Source organism: Chelonia mydas, chromosome 6, assembly GCF_015237465.2.
Source record: "Chelonia mydas isolate rCheMyd1 chromosome 6, rCheMyd1.pri.v2, whole genome shotgun sequence".
Taxonomy (NCBI): Eukaryota; Metazoa; Chordata; order Testudines; family Cheloniidae; genus Chelonia; species Chelonia mydas.
In genome coordinates this window covers 70,744,150-70,760,473 of record NC_051246.2, presented here as the reverse complement: position 1 = coordinate 70,760,473, position 16,324 = coordinate 70,744,150, and the positions used below count along the sequence as shown (strand labels likewise).

The following is a 16,324-nucleotide window of genomic DNA, read 5'->3' as shown; positions in this document are numbered from 1 at the left end:
TTACTGAGATTTCTTGAAAAATAAAGATCTCCACTTCTCTTCATTAGAGGCAGGAGGTTAGTATCAGAAAATAACTTTCTACAGCAATATTGGATTGAAACTGTTATGCTGTACTATTTTCCACTACTAAAGAAGTAAAGTGCACTTTAATGCTATTCAAACAAATCTACTTAGGAGCTGGAAAGATTGAGTGCCAAAGCAAACTTACCCACCACCCCATCCCCAAAAGCACGACTAGTCCCATTGAAGTCAATTTATACAAATAACGCTCCATAACTGCTTAAGCGTTACCAACATCAAGGCTTCAATTTTCAATATACTGATCTTTGACTATAGCAGTTCTGTAGACTTCAACTAGGACACCCTACCAATAGTGGCATTTTAAAAAAACCAACATTTATAATTTAACTCATTATAAAAATTAATCTACAGTCATAATAGCACACATTTTCAAATAAGCTTACTAAGCCTCAACCTCATTTAAATCAGAGAGAGGGTGAGAGTGAAACTGTAGTCAAAGCAGTGGGACTGTTCAAGGATTTTTTTTTTCAAATGGTTTAGGAGAGGTGACATTGTCTCACCAACTGATCACGGGACTAGGAGTTGGGAACTCCTGAATCCTAATCTTGATTGTTGTGTCCATGGGTATGTCACTTAGATCAATATTTTCAAAAGCAGCTGCTAATTTTAGTTACCTAAATATCTGGGCACTCAACTTGACATCCAGAGTCTGACTTTCAGAGGTGATGAGCACCCACACTCCCATCAACTTTGTCTGGGTGCTCAGCACTTCTGAAAATCAGGCCTTACATGTCTCAAGCTGGACACCCCAGAATAGAAAAACCTAGAATCAGAAGCAATTTTTGAAAATGTTTGCCTTAACCTTGCTGTGCCTGTTTCCCAATATGGCAAATAGGGATATTACTTACTAACTCATCTCACAGGTGGGACATGAGGATTATTTAGGATTTGTACAGATGAACAGTTAGTGCATGGCAAGCTGGGGTATAAATCTACCTTGCACTAATTGTCTTTGTGGACCCTGCTATTAGGTGCTAAAAGTTCCCCAGGGAATTTGGAGTAGGTGAAAGTGCACTAGGGAACTTATAGTGTACGGGTAGTAGGTAGTATGCACGTGGACAGTTGGTGCACCATAGGCTAGTCCAAGGTAGGTTTACACGACAGCTTGCTGCAAACTAATAGTTTGTCTACACAAGCACCTTGCTAATGTTTAGTGCTGAACAGTGCTTTGAACTTGAACCTGCTAAGTACTATATACATACACAGGTTACAGGGGAACAAAAGTGAACTTTGCTCTCAAATCTGTCCCTACTTTATTCAGTGAAGCCCTTTTGAACCCCAATACCCATATGGCAGCATGACTGGTTATAGCTACATATCGGCTACCTATGTTTAGTTTCATTTCTTCACCGATTTGCACTCAGAGCTCATTGCTGTCTTTAACAGCCTTCAGCAGACTTTGGCCCATCTCCCATTCACAGAGCCCAGCAAGCATTCAATAACAGATTACAAACAACATAACTAATCAGGAAATACATGTAGATCCTAACTCAACTGTGTTGGGCACTTCTCCCGAGGGCACTAATTTTCAGTTCCAGATCCACTAATCAGTTTTTCAGGATCACAATTAGTGGCCAAGACCACACTAATCAGGCTCTGGGAAAGGAGGGGTAGAGGTGTAACAAAAGGCCCTCCAAGATTCTGTGATCTGAGCTTCTATGTAGACAGAGCATAGACTACTACACATCTAGGTTGCCTAGATGAGGGATCATTACTCCTCACCAATAGCATACACAGGTAAGTTTGCTTCTGAACTCGGCCACTCCAGCTTCTAAGTAGGATCCATTTGAATAGCACTAAAGAAGTTAGCACACATTTCTTAAAGAAGGCTGAAATTGTTTTGTCTTCACCCAAGTCTATTGGGCATAATTTGGCTGAGGTAATGACCATGGATGGGATATCTTGTTGCAAAACAGTAAGATTGGAACTAAAGCAACTGGACCAATAGTAGTTGGAGTGCTTACATCTCCAGCACATGCAAAGTCTGCGAATTTGACTGAATGTAGTAGTTCAGGATTTTAACATGGGGATGGTGGCTATTCTTAAGTTTTGAACTTATTAAAATTGAGAGGTACCCTTTGCAGCAAAGAATATTTGATCCTTGCAAACTAATAATATCAGTTTAGATATGCTAGCCTACATTTTCATGAGTGACTAGTGATTTTGGGTATCCAATTTGAGACACTTTAAAGGGACCTAGTTTTCAGAAGGTGGGTGGTCAGCACTTTTTGAAATACAGGGGCCCCTAGGGTCTCTAGTTGGGCATCCAAAAAACTGAGAAACCTCAAAATCACTCGTGACTTTTGAAAATGTAGGGTGGCTGTATTTGCCTGTAAACTAGCTTACTAGATTTTCTCCAATATTTTATAATTGCTTCAATACGCTGGGTCAATCAGAATGCATCTTTGCCTAGGAAATTAAGAAAAAGATACTTTTTATAAAATGGCAGTTCTGAGCCAAGATAACAGCTCTTGTAACATAATGCCTACATGCTGTACTGCTTGTCTTGGCCCACAGAGGATACGGATCCTTCTACACCCAAGAGAGTCTCCCCTTTTATCTTAAGTAGTACTGACTTGTGGTTTTGGACCAATAGGTCCCTATTTCTATCTATACAGAAGTTCACACAGATGTGGGATAACTAGTCCGCAACCTGCTCTAGAATCTGAACTCCTGGTTACACTGGATTCCACAGGACGCGTTTTAGTCAATTGGTGGAAGAGAGAAGAGTAAGTATTGTGAATGTGTACTACTGGCGCTCAGTGAATAAATATCAGACCTGCTCAAACATATGCGACTGTGTCCCTCTCTACAGTTGATTGACCGGAGAGAATGTAAAGCCCGAAGAACGAAGTGTGCATGGCCAGTGATAAAACATTCAGGATACCAGCCAGAAAAGCAAGGGGAAGTGCGCAAAAGAGAAGTGGTCCCTTTGTTTAAAACGTACTGGGAAGCATCTAATATCAGTGTTCCAAATAATGTCAACTGTCACCAAAATGGCTGCCAAGAGAAACCAAAACCCCTATAACTGTAAGAGCATTATCAAAAGCACTCCACAATTTCTGCAATGCGGAGAGGTTTCTCTCAGTGTGAGCCTCTGTGTGGCTGTATTGAACAGATTTGTAAAGGTACTTGGGCACAGGGTGAATGGTACCAACCTCTGGGTTTAACTTGAAAGTGCGCTTTAAAGGCTGGCCTGGCTTTATACCCCCCACATCAAAGACAACGGAAGTTAGTTCATCATTTATCAGAACATCTTCGTCGAAGAGAGTCAACTCCAGAATGTTCTAAAACAAAACAGAACAAAACAGCACTCAAGGGATGGGTTGGAGGGGGGAAGATAGACACACTTGGTACCCTCTCTCTTTGTACATGGCTGATAAACAAAGGGCCATATTCATGTTAACAAAAGCAAGTTGATGGATGAAAGTGATATAAATTACTTAGTATTGCTATTGGTTTTACTCTCTACTGTTTATAATACACCCTTTTAGAAGCCTGAAAAATTAAGAGTCCTTCTGCAACAATTTTATCTTTCCCCATTTGTAGAATTTGCCCTGTTCCAAAGAGCTCATGACACAGTGGAGGATGTGGGCTTGTTAGCCCATACTTTGGATAGTTTCTCTGGAAGAGATTTCCTAATGTTTTCCAGTTAAAAGGAATACACGGGACCCAACTTGTTTGGAATTTCCTCTTAACTCAGCCCTGGTTTGCCTGAAGAAAGGACAGCAGCTTCCTCTCTTTCAGGGTGATTCAGAAGCAAATAACTTCCTGACCATCACTGCTACTAGGCAGAGGCAAGCCCAGCTGGGATTAACAGAAAGATGCACTAGTGGGTAATTGGAAGACACAAAGTACAGTTGCCTATAAATGGCCTGTGCAGTAGCATTATGCTTCAAGGAGACTGCTAAACTACAGAAATGCTCCAGGTTAGCCTTAGCAGTAGCAGCCAGAACTTAAGCGTCCTCATGAATTAGAGGGAATATAAAGATCTTTGTTATTTTATCGCTTTTATTTTAGTAATCTAACTCCGACCTGTTTGTAACTTTCTGCCAACTTGTCAGAGTCATTTATCAACCCAACTCACGCTCCCAGCAGCCACAAACCACCATGACACAGGCCTGGTCCAGCTGGGAATCTTAACTAATTTCTGCAGAGAGGGTTTTGGGGGTTTTTTTGTTTGTTTTTTTAAGAGATGTCATCATCTTTTAAAAAAGAATATCCTTATTTATCTATCACTAGTGTCAACGTAGAGCACTGACACAGACAGAATTTGAGACATTTTCATCATTCATGTTACACTACAGTCAAGCTTTAGCAATAGGTGACAAATTTACTCTCTCTCCGCTCATGACTTTTAATTCTGTATTTCTGTAATATTGGAATTATTGCAGCCAGTAAAACAAACTCACAGTCAACTTGTATATCACAAACTTATTTGAATTTAGTTGATCCCAGCATTCTTGCCCACACAGTGATATTACCCTAATGATGAGACATTAGGGCAAATACAACCATGAGAAGACAATAGCCCCAGGCTGGGAGAATAAATAACCCAGGAAAGTTTACCTGCATTATCAAGGAATTTCCTGAAACTTTATGGGGCCAGTATCAGATTGCTTGATCACTGTCTATGATGGTGACCAATATTGTCTCATGGTTTCCTTATACTCCCTGGCCTGTCTGTATCCATCTATTGCCCCTCACTTTATGTTTTGACTGTAAGCTCTTTGGGGAAGGAACTCTTTTTATTCTGTGGTTGTACAGTGCCTAGCACAATGGGGTCCTGGTCCATGACCTGGGCTCCTAGACACTGCAAAAATACAAATAGAATATTCATAATGCTCTCTTTCCCCCAGATGCATCAGACAGTACTAGAGAAAAAAAATCCTTCTCTCTCCTTAGCTGTGATTTTCAAGAGTGTGAGCAGTTATGAATCAGCTCTTTTGGTGGCTATGCAGGGACTTGGGGAACATGTTTGAGTGTTGCGAGCAAAGGGCACCTGCATCTAATGGCTCATGTGAGACATCTTACATGAAATGACTTTTTTTTGTAATAAAGATCCTTTGGGTTTTTTTAAATTCAAGATCCTGCCACCCAAGGAGCACCAGATAATCTGATCTGCTCCATATCAAAAGGCTCCCCCTCACCTTGACAGCATGGTGGATTCTGTACTGGAAGGTTTCATTCCACTCTGGATTACTGGAGTTGTCAACAACCTGAGTTCGATAAGTGATTGGAGATGCAGTTGGTAGACGCAATTGCACATAGCAGTCTGCCTTGGACACTGGAATGAAAAGGACAGAAGAATGGTATCAGAAATATTCTAATCAGGTATGTGTCATCGCTTTCTATATTCTATCATGTCACAGGATTGTGCAGAATTAATCAGAAAAAAAACAGCTGGACCAGCTGGGAGAGTACCCTCATTAAGACACAAATATTTTCAACAGCAGCAAATTGAATTTCTTTTCACATAAATAGTTCATTTTTCAGGTAGGTCCCAGTGTTAAACACCACCTTCAAAGTGACACTGTTGGGAAAAGGGCTTGTGCTCCAAAGAGGTTTCTTCTTCTGAAATTATTTTACTGTTATTTGGACAGTAGAGGAAAAGATCTCACTGTGCCATTCTTTAAGTTATATTAGCTTATACCATGATCAGAACACCTTGCTTTCACATGCAGTGGGATCCATGCCCTATACACCTAATGCCAAAAATCAAACCACGTTTTTGAGTGCAACAGGAGTATCACAATAAGGGCACTAGAATCAATCTAATTCTAGAGTACTAAGGTAAAGTGCAACACTCAGGCTGTGTAACATGCATTGGTTTTCTGTTCTCCCGAACACAGACCATAAAGATTGCATAAAGACAAACCAGTGCTAAGTTAAGAGGATATTCCAAACAAGTTAGGCCCTGTGTGTTTCTTTTAACTGGGAAACATCAGGAAATCTCTTCCAGAGAAACCATCAAAACATTAGGAAATCTCTTCCGTAAAGTACCTACACTACAGAAAATTCTGACCACTTAGATCCAAGCATGTGATCTAGTCCTATTCCCATTCACAATCAGGATTTCATAGGTTTGTGAATTCTGGCAGAGACACACACTACTAAGAGCTGGAAAGCTCATGTGATAGAACTCAGTGGATCATAATCTAGATTAGATATCCTCACAACTGTTTTACATGTCTTCTTAACATAGATGAAGCCATGAGGACCTATAGATTTTTCCAGGTATCCCTGAAAACAGGATGCAGAATGCAGAGTAGAAAGAAACTTGTTCAGGCAATAAATTTTCTTTAAATTCCCACATGATCCAGCCTGCAGTAAAATTCTGTTCGGGCCTGTTTTACATGAGTCATGTCTTGGCCTATTAAACCCTGCAGCTTGCCCAGGAAACATGGCTTTCATCTGAAATGCTTTTTGTTAATGTCCTTGGTTCACTGTAATGGTTTCAGTTTCAGGTCTGTGCAACTAGGCAAGGTACAAAGTTAAACAATGGAGCTTCAATGAAATACAAATTATATTAAACTGCCTCACCAAATCTACACAACTGCCATCTGCCTTCATCCTGTGCTTTTTCCTCCACAGCAGGGCACTCCCAGATAGCTTCATGTTTCCATAGAGACTGGTTAGGGACGTGGGACTTCCCCTTTTCCCATCCCCAAAAGGGAACAGTTCTAGTCCTCCAGCCAGAATACCCTCCAGCCAGGCTCCATCCCTTCCCCAGTGAAGTCAAATCATTTTGGATGGCTGATTCAATCCACTTCAACAATCATAATAAGGACTTGTCAAAGACAAAGAGGGAATCATATAGAGATGGGCTGAACACTTCAGTAGTCTACTCAACAGACCATCCACAGTCGATTGACGTGTCCTTGACCATTTACCTGAGAAACCCATCAAAGAGGATCTCCATCTCCTTCCACCAGTTGAGGAAGTTATAAAAGCCATCAAACAACTGAACTCTGGCAAAGTATCTGGAAAGGATAGTATCCCAGCAGAATTGTATAAAGGAGCAGGCCCAAAGGCTATTGAGGAGCTTCATGACATCCTGAGTAGCATTTGGAAGGAAGAAGAAATGCCACAAGACTTTAAAGATGCTATTATCGTATCACTGTTGAAAAACAAAGGCACCAAAGCTGACTGCGGAAATTACGGAGCCATTGCTCTCCTCTGTACAGCAGGCAAAATACTAGCTCGCATTCTAACGAACAGACTCATTGCAAATATATCTGAGGAGAATCTGCCAGAAGCACAGTGTGGTTTTAGACCAGGTTGTAGCACTATGGACATGATCTTTGTTGTAAGGCAGGTCCAGGAAAAATGTTTAGAGCAGAACATGGACCTTGCAGTTTGTAAGTGTATGCAGTTTTCAATTGATGTGACCAAAGTTTTTGATACGGTCAACACAGAGGGTCTATGGGCTATTCTACATAAACTGGGCTGCCCAAGAAGGTTCGTACAAATCATGTCTGTTCCATGACCACGTGACAGTGCAAGTACTCACCAGTGGTGACTTTCCCAAAGCATATGAAATCTCGAATGGGGTGAAGCAAGGCTGCGTATTTGCTCCAGTGCTGTTCAACTTGTTCTTTGCTTGTGTTCTCAACCATGCAATAAAGGACTTGGATTGGGGGATATTCATCCCTCTTTGATCTTACTGCTAAGACCAAGACACTGGAGAGGCTTCTCGTCAAGGCACTTTTTGCAGAAGACGGCGCCTGGATGGCTCAGACATCAGGTCAACATTGATAGATTTTTCTGAAGCATCCCAGCTCTTTGGCCTCACCATCAGCCTCAGGAAGACAGAGATCTTGTTCCAATCAGCACCTCATTCCGATGCCCCAGTGCCAGCCATATTCATCCAAGGGACACAGTTGAAAAATGTGGATCGGTTCAAGTATCTAGGCAGTACTGAAGGGCTAAAATCCATATGCGGTTTATGTTACAACCTGATATATAGACCGTGTCAGCTCTTTTTACAGGCCTAAAGTCCAGAGTTTGGTCAAGAAGACAGAGGCCTAGCAAATAGTGAATATTAGCTAAGAAGCAAAACAAATAAAGGACAACCTTGCTTTTTGCTAAAATAAGCTTAGTCAGCAAGAAGCCAGGTGGAAATTATAATTGGGGGCTTTATCTCAAAGTTGCAAACAGATTTAAGGAATGAAAGGGGCCCTGTTCCTTCTGTAGAAGAGGTGCCTTCCTAAACACCAGCCTTGAGTTTATGGAAGAGGTTCAAACATGTCAGTATGAGATATATCCTCCCTCTCACAGATGTACACCCGTCCTCCAAGCCATTGCCAGTGCCTGCCTTAGAAACACAAATGAACAACTAAAAAGCAATCTTTATTGCCATGTACTTTTCATTTGTCTCTTTGCTTTAACCCCTAGTATGTACCTGTTGGACAATCAGAGGAGCTCTTTCATTCCTATGGACCCCAAATCAGAATTCAACATATATATTTTATACTAACACACTGTACATTGTTTAAAGGAAAACACCTGTGTACTAATTGTGTCATGTGTTAACCTGAAACCATGGGTGGAGACATTATATAATCTCTGACTATTGGCTACTGTGCTTATCTTGTCTTGCTGCTAGACCTATCCAGGGGTTTGGGACTGCCTACCCAGCCATTTCCCTCCACCCATGGAAAAATCCATATAATCCATTGTAATCAATTGTTTGGCAGCGTCTCTGAGCCTAATAAGCAAGGTGACACTCTGCCAGCACTGTGCGTAATAAACCCACGTGCTTGATTCTACACGGTGTCCATATTTTGTTCCTTCACTACCATCTCAATTAACTGTTCCCTTGATAAGGAAATTTCCTCCAGAATTAGTAAAGCCAGTCAGGCCCTTGGCCGACTTCAAACAAAAGTTGTTAACCAACACAACATCTGTCTCTCCACCAAATTGAAGATCTACAGTGCAGTGATTTTAACATCTCTCCTATATGGATCTGAGATGTGGACTCTTTATAGACGTCACATTAAACAGCTTGAGCAATTTCGCATGCGCTCCCTCCGCTCAATAATGAGCATTCGCTGGCAGGACAGAGTGATCAATATTGAAGTCCTTGAGAGAGCAAACTTAACCAGCATTGAAGAAATGTTATTGAAAGCACAACTTAGGTGGACCAGGCATGTCATCCGAATGGAAGACCACCGTCTCCCAAAGCAGATCTTGTATGGGGAGCTAAGTCAGGGCAAAAGAAAGAAGGGTCATCCGTATAAGTGCTTCAAAGATAATCTGAAGAGCAGTCTCCAGTGGGCTGATATCAATCCCAAAGAACTTGAGCAAATGGCTTAGAACAGGATTCACTGGAGGTATCTGACAAGATCAGCACGTGACAAGTTTGAGCGGGATTGATGAAATTATCTCCAGGCTGCATGTGAAAGGCGCCACAGAGCTGCATCATCAAACATCATAGATACAGACTTCCCATGCCCTCAGTGCAGCCGACTCTGTGCATCAGGATTCAGACTGCAGAGTCATATGCATAGCCATATGAGAGAATTGCAACAATGTCATCATCATCATCATCAGCCATGGACTACCAACATATTCTTGCAGAATCCAGGACTTCAGCATTATTGTAGCCTTAGCTGTATAGATACTCAGTATTTAAATAAATTTAGTATTGGATGTTATAGCTAAATCTAAAAACAGACTCCATCTCAAAATCCATACTAATTAAGAAAACACTGTAAACCCAAAATGGCCAACAGGATTTTAAAAGTCATGGGGCTGTAAAAGCAAATATTAAAAAAGGGGAAGGAAAAATTAATCAAAATATTAGAAACAAAAATGGATTGGAGGGCACAGAACAGCTTTACTTTTAGCATCATTCATGCACATTACAGAGTTAAACAATAAGCATAACAACAAAGGGAGAAAGAAAAGGGGGGCTGTAGTCCAGGGAGAAGACAGATGTATAGGGGCTCGAAGTAAGACAGAAAGTTTATGCAGATAGATGCAGGAAGGCAAGAGTTGCATGGTAGAAGGCTCTCTCAGCCACATTGGTGAAACTGTGTTTAAAAAACACAGTGAAGGCCCTGGCTGGATGTGCACAGGGAGCAGAGACATAAGAGGTACTAATTTGAATCCTGGCTCTATTTCAGTCCTTGAAAATATATAAATACATTTTAGTAGGAAAAAGTTTTATGTAAATATTGTGACAAAGTTCCTCCTCTACCTTGGTGGGTTAGGCATTAGGGTGTGGGTCAGACTCGGGTGCTTCTCCCTCCTGGGTAGCCTCCTTTTCAGCTGCTCGGGTCCGCCTAACTACGAGAGTGACTCTCTGGCTTTGGGCCAGCATTCGGGTTCCCAAGGCCTTAGCTGCCTTTCTTTCCGTCTTTCTACGCTGTCTGGGAGTGGAGAACAAATCTGGGGATATTTCAGAGAAGGTTGGGGGTTGACAGTATACTGTGGATGCCTCACTACTTTCAGGGCTTCCCCCTTTCTCCAATTCCCCTATCGGGAGTAAGTCTCCAAACCCTGGGAAGTCCCTCCCTATGAGCACCGGGTATCAGAGTTTAGGGACTACACCTGCTGCTACCTCAGTAGTGTTCCCCTGAATCTTGATTTTTACTGGGATGGTGGGGTAATAACCAATTGTCCCATGGACGCATGTTATCCCCATATGCTTAGCCCACAGCAGCTGACTACACTTCACAAGCTTCCCCGAGACAAGCGTGATAGCACTCCCCAAATCAATCAGTGCTGTGGTCTCTACCTCATTTAGCTTCACTGGTCTGGTGTACATATGTGGGGTTAGTGAGACCCCCACAAGGTGGATTAGGGAGCATGGGTCTGCCCAGTTCCCCAGGTTACATTGCATAGGCTCCTCGGCATTGGGACACTGTGCACCTATGTGTCCCCACTCCCCGCAGGCGTAATATCTGAATGGAGCCCTAGGCGTTCCCCGGTTTCTTGGTTTGGGCAGTCTAACATCATGATCCTCTTTCCCCTCAGGGCTCTGACTCTTTGTGGCTTCCGGTGGGCCTTCAGCCCCTCTTTTTCCACCTGGGCTCTCCTGGTGGCCCAGTCACCCGAGCTCTCAGGCTTGGTGCTGCTAGTTTAACCCAGGGTGCTTCTTCCTTAACTGGTCGGGTCAGCTCCCTCGCCGTCCTTCGCCTTTCTGCTAGCATAACAACCTCGTCGTAGGTGGAAGGTCTGTTCTGTCTTACCCAGGCACGAAGGTCTGGAGGTAGTCCTCTCATGTACCGGTCGATGACAAGAACCTCTAGTATCTCCTCCGGACTCCGGGAATCAGTTCATAACCACTTTCGTGCAAGATGGATGAGGTCATATAAACGGGAGCGCGGGGTTTTGTTTTCCTGGTACCTCCACTCATGATATCGCTGGGCCCACACTGCAGTTATTACCCCAGATCTGGCCAGGATCTCTGCTTTCAGCTGAGGGTAGTCTGCCGCAGCCTCTTCAGGCAAATCATAGCAGGCCTTCTGGGCCTCCCCACACAGGAATGGCGCGAGGATGCCAGACCACTGTTCTCAGGGCCAAGCCTCCTGCAGGGCTGTCCTCTCAAAGGCCAGGAGGTATGCCTCTACATCATCCTCCCGCATCATTTTCTGCAGCCAATTGCTGGCCCGTATGGTCTGCGTCCCATCATGGCCACGGTTCAGCTCTGTAAGGACTTTTACCTGGTTTACCAGTTCCTGCAACATAGCCTGGTCCATCAGCAGGTGATTAGTCTCTTGATGCAGCCGCACTGCCTCCTGTTGGGCGGCTGCCTGGACAGGGGTAGCCTCCTGCTAGTCAGCTGTGGCTTGTATCAGTGCCCACACTACTTCCTCCATTGTGGAGAAAAAAAATAATAAACCCTCTCCCTTTTTTTTTTCCTTCTTTTTCCAAACACCCTCCTTCTTCCGCCGCGCTGTGCACACCAGATCCCACTTTTGACACCAGTTGTGACAAAGTTCCTCCTCTTGGTGGGTCTTGCGCTTATTGGAGGATTTGCTCACCTTGGAGCTTCACAGCAGCCCTTAGTTTGGCCATTTTCATGCACCCACACTCCAGGTCAACTCTTCTTGTGTCTGACCAGGAGTTGGGAGGTTTGGGGAGAACCCGGGCTCGCCCTCTACTCCAGGCTCCAGCCCAGGGCCCTGTGGAATGCAGCTGTCTAGAGTGCCTCCTGGAACAGCTGTGCGACAGCTACAACTCCCTGGGCTACTTCCCCATGACTCCTCCCAACACCTGCTTTATCCTCACCATAGGACCTTCCTCCTGGTGTCTGATAATGGTTTTACTCTTCCATCCTCCAACAGTATGCATTCTCACTCTCAGCTCCTAGCGCCTCTTGCTCTCAGCTCCTTACACGCACACCACAAACTGAAGTGAGCTCCTTTTTAAAACCCAGGTGCCCTGATTAGCCTGCTTTAATTGATTCTAGCAGCTTCTTGACTGGCTGCAGGTGTTCTAATCAGCCTGTCTGTCTTAATTGTCTCCAGAAGGTTCCTGATTGTTCTGGAACCCTCCCTGTTACCTTACCCAGGGAAAAGGGACCTACTTAACCTGGGGCTAATATACCTGCCTTCTATTACTCTCCTGTAGCCATCTGGCCCGACCCTGTCACAATATATACTGAAAATGACTGATTCATAGATTCCAAGGTCAGAAGGGACCATCATCATCTAGTCTGACCTCCTGTGTAACACAGGCCAGAGAACTTCCCCCAAGCAATTCCTAGAGCAGATATTTTAGAAAAAACAAGCAAGCTGTGGGGATTCAGTGTTACATCAACCAGAGGAAATCCTGGCTATGTTACAGTTGTGCATTGTGTAAAACATGAGTCTGCACAACATTGGTCAAGTACTTACATAGATCTGTACCCTTGATGTTTCTGGCTCTGAGGACTTTTACTGTGAGGTTGTAGTAAGGATGCTTCTCACGCTGTAAAGACAAGCAGGTTCTGTGTTAATGTCAGCTTCAGCACACCTTCCAAAAACATGCAAATATCAAGATAAGGGAATGAAGTGGAACAACCCGCACAGAGTCCACTATAAGTAAATCTCAGTTTTGAAATATAAGAACTATTTGAAATTGAGAAAGTGAAGACATAAGGTGGTATCTCTGAAGAAGGTGGGCGAAGGACAGAGGCAGAGCACCACAGTGAAGGGAGGCTGAGAATTAAATGAATTCCCATCTCACCACAGGTAAAAGTGATCTTTTTTTAGATAGTCAAACTGACAGTCATAGAAGAAAAAAGAACTCTTTAGGGCTCACTGTTGTTACAGCTCAGTTTCAAATAGCTTAATTAACCCTATTACTGCTGAGCTATAAATTAGATATTAACTTAATTTTTAAAACCTTCCTCCTAGCTTAGTGTGTCCCATTCATTTGTACAGAACACTTGAGCTACATTGCTATATCGAGCAGAAGTCAGTTGGCCTAGGTTCTGAGACTCGCTGCCATGGGTCTTTTTTTCTTTTTTGTAGTGGAGACATATCCCCATTTTACAGATGGGTACTAAGGATAAGATTCCTCCCCCAGCTTACCTCACAACAGCGTTGTAAAAATAAGTTGTTTGTGAAGCACTCAGATACTATAGTGATGAGCACCACAGAAAAGCCTATCAAGAAATTAATAATTCTATCTTCAAAGCAGGGTTTGAATGGGGCAAACACTGAACTATGAAGATAAAACAAAATATTCTGTGCACTGAATGAGGCAGGGGTCCAATATATTAAGTGATCATGTAATTAAAGACTATTGCAATGCATGCACACAAAGGGAGCAAACTAAGGTTCCATAGACAACCTTAGTAGTGACATTTCCTAAGTTTTGAGCATTTGTCTTTGTAACCTCAACATTCTTGTAATGTTTTTTGAGTGTAATATACATCAGAGCCATAATTAGATCTTCTCCTCACCCCCCGTTTCCCCCTCCCCAGGTTAAACACATTTTGTTTTTGACTCTCTTCTTAATAGGTTTCAGAGTAACAGCCCTGTTAGTCTGTATTTGCAAAAAGAAAAGGAGTACTTGTGGCACCTTAGAGACTAACCAATTTATTTGAACATAAGTTTTCGTGAGCGACAGCTCACTTCATCGGATGCATACTGTGGAAAGTACAGAAGATCTTTTTATACACACAAACCATGAAAAAATGGGTGTTTACCACTACAAAAGGTTTTCTCTCCCCCCACCCCACTCTCCTGCTGGTAATAGCTTATCTAAAGTGATCACTCTCCTTACAATGTTTATGATAATCAAGTTGGGCCATTTCCAGCACAAATCCAGGTTTTCTCCCCACCCCCCCACCCCACAAACCCACTCTCCTGTTGGTAATAGCTTATCTAAAGTGATCACTCTCCTTACAATGTGATGCAAGGTAACCTATTTCCCCTTGTTTTTTCCTACCCCCCCCCCCAAGACGTTCTTGTTAAACCCTGGATTTGTGCTGTAAATGGCCCACCTTGATTATCGTACACATTGTAAGGAGAGTGATCACTTTAGATAAGCTATTACCAGCAGGAGAGTGGGGTGGGGGGGAGAGAAAACCTTTTGTAGTGGTAAACACCCATTTTTTCATGGTTTGTGTGTATAAAAAGATCTTCTGTACTTTCCACAGTATGCATCCGATGAAGTGAGCTGTAGCTCACGAAAACTTATGTTCAAATAAATTGGTTAGTCTCTAAGGTGCCACAAGTACTCCTTTTCTTTTTTCTTAATAGGTTTTTCTTCTTTCAATATCCCTAAACTAACCTCTCTACCTAAGCCACCCGCCTCTCTAGCTTCCCAATACTTGGTCTACAAGTTTCAGGAAGGAGATACAGGGCTGCATGTAAGGTTATTTTCTCTTACTCCCTGGTGGAAAATTGCTACTGCCCTGTAGGCTGTTAAATACAGTAAGGATGTGGTTGCAAAAATGCCTGCCATCATGAGTGACTGAACTCTCCTGACTTGACACACAACGTTCTATAATATTGGCATCCGGGAGATCACACAACACCAGCACACATCCCACTCCCTCACTTCACTCTGAAGGATGTCAGTGTACATCCATGTGTTGCAATCCCAATGATAATGATCCTCTTCAAGAGCCTCTGAGAAAAGATGTTTGCCAACAACAGCCACTCAGCTGAATCAACATTCCCCAAACAGAGGAACTTCCACAACATAAATTAAAGACTCAGGAGCATAGCAAAGATCTCTGCCAACTATGAGAGCTAGGTCTGTTCCAAGTCCCATGTTTTTAAGTAAACTGGCACCTTGCTTAGTCTAATGCAGTTTTATTTCATAAGAGGCACGGTGGTGTCACATCACATTACAAGATAAGCATGCACAGTGAACCCAGAAATTAATGTGACATCACCAAGTTTGCACTACCTGAGTCCCAGGGGCAAGGCAGGCAGGGCCAGAAGAGTAGCTGATTCCTAGCAGAGCAGCTGTTCTATATGAGTAATCAATGTTTGTGAAACAGATTCAAGTGTGAGACAGCTCTTGGAATTGAGTTTATGGCCCAGGTGCCCTTTCTCCAGAGGTAGCATATTGCACCGTAGGTGAAATTTACTTCCCTGAATAAGTGGCCCTTTTGTGTAGGGGACTTCACATTGCCCAGGATGGAATTCTTCTAGGCTGAGTGAATTGATAAGCATAACAAGCACAGAAAATTGCCAGGTTTGCTATCTGAGTTTGGATGAGCCTGAAACCTCTAAGTGCAGCTAAGTGGGTTTGAATCTGAATAAACCAAAGGGACAGCATCTGTGCACCTCTAATTCTCAACAGCAACTTTTCACCTGTAAATAGTTAATGTAGCAGGTACTGGCTAAAATTTCAAACTAGCAAGTCTCCAACAATGACAGCTTCACACTCCTGATGAATCCCTGGTTAGACTGCAAAGCACTGGTGTTCAGTAACAATTCTGCCCTCTTGCCTGACTTTGCTCTTCCAAACCCTGTATTAAATATAACAAATTAAAAAACAATTTAAAATGAACAAAGCCACAGTTTTACATAAATCAAACAGGAACCAACAATGACAGGCACACAGCAAACCTCTCATGATTTTTTTCTGTAACCTTTGCTATTTGCCTCCCCCATGAAGCCTCACCTACAATACAAATATAACCACATGAAGGAACCTGGTTAAAAGTGGGCTACCCCCTACCTTGGTTACAAAGCAAGTATGATTCGAATATGTAGTCCAGAGTGGATCTTAACAGCAGCTTTAGCCTTGCTGTAAAACAAGGTTAACAGCCACTCTGCACTACATA

At 42.9% G+C, this 16,324-nt stretch overlaps 1 protein-coding gene across 1 annotated transcript in view; it reads right to left on the bottom strand.

Moving 5' to 3' along the window:
• Nucleotides 1–16,324, bottom strand: part of LOC102947510 (cytosolic phospholipase A2 zeta) — a 59,565-nt gene that overhangs the window by 23,758 nt on the left and 19,483 nt on the right. Inside the window, exons 3-5 of the mRNA XM_007055766.4 lie at nucleotides 12,930–13,002; nucleotides 5,232–5,368; nucleotides 3,240–3,368 (exon numbers count right to left, since the gene is read on the bottom strand). Coding sequence (XP_007055828.2) covers nucleotides 3,240–3,368; nucleotides 5,232–5,368; nucleotides 12,930–13,002 — 339 coding nt within the window. The remainder of the gene's footprint in view (nucleotides 1–3,239; nucleotides 3,369–5,231; nucleotides 5,369–12,929; nucleotides 13,003–16,324) is intronic.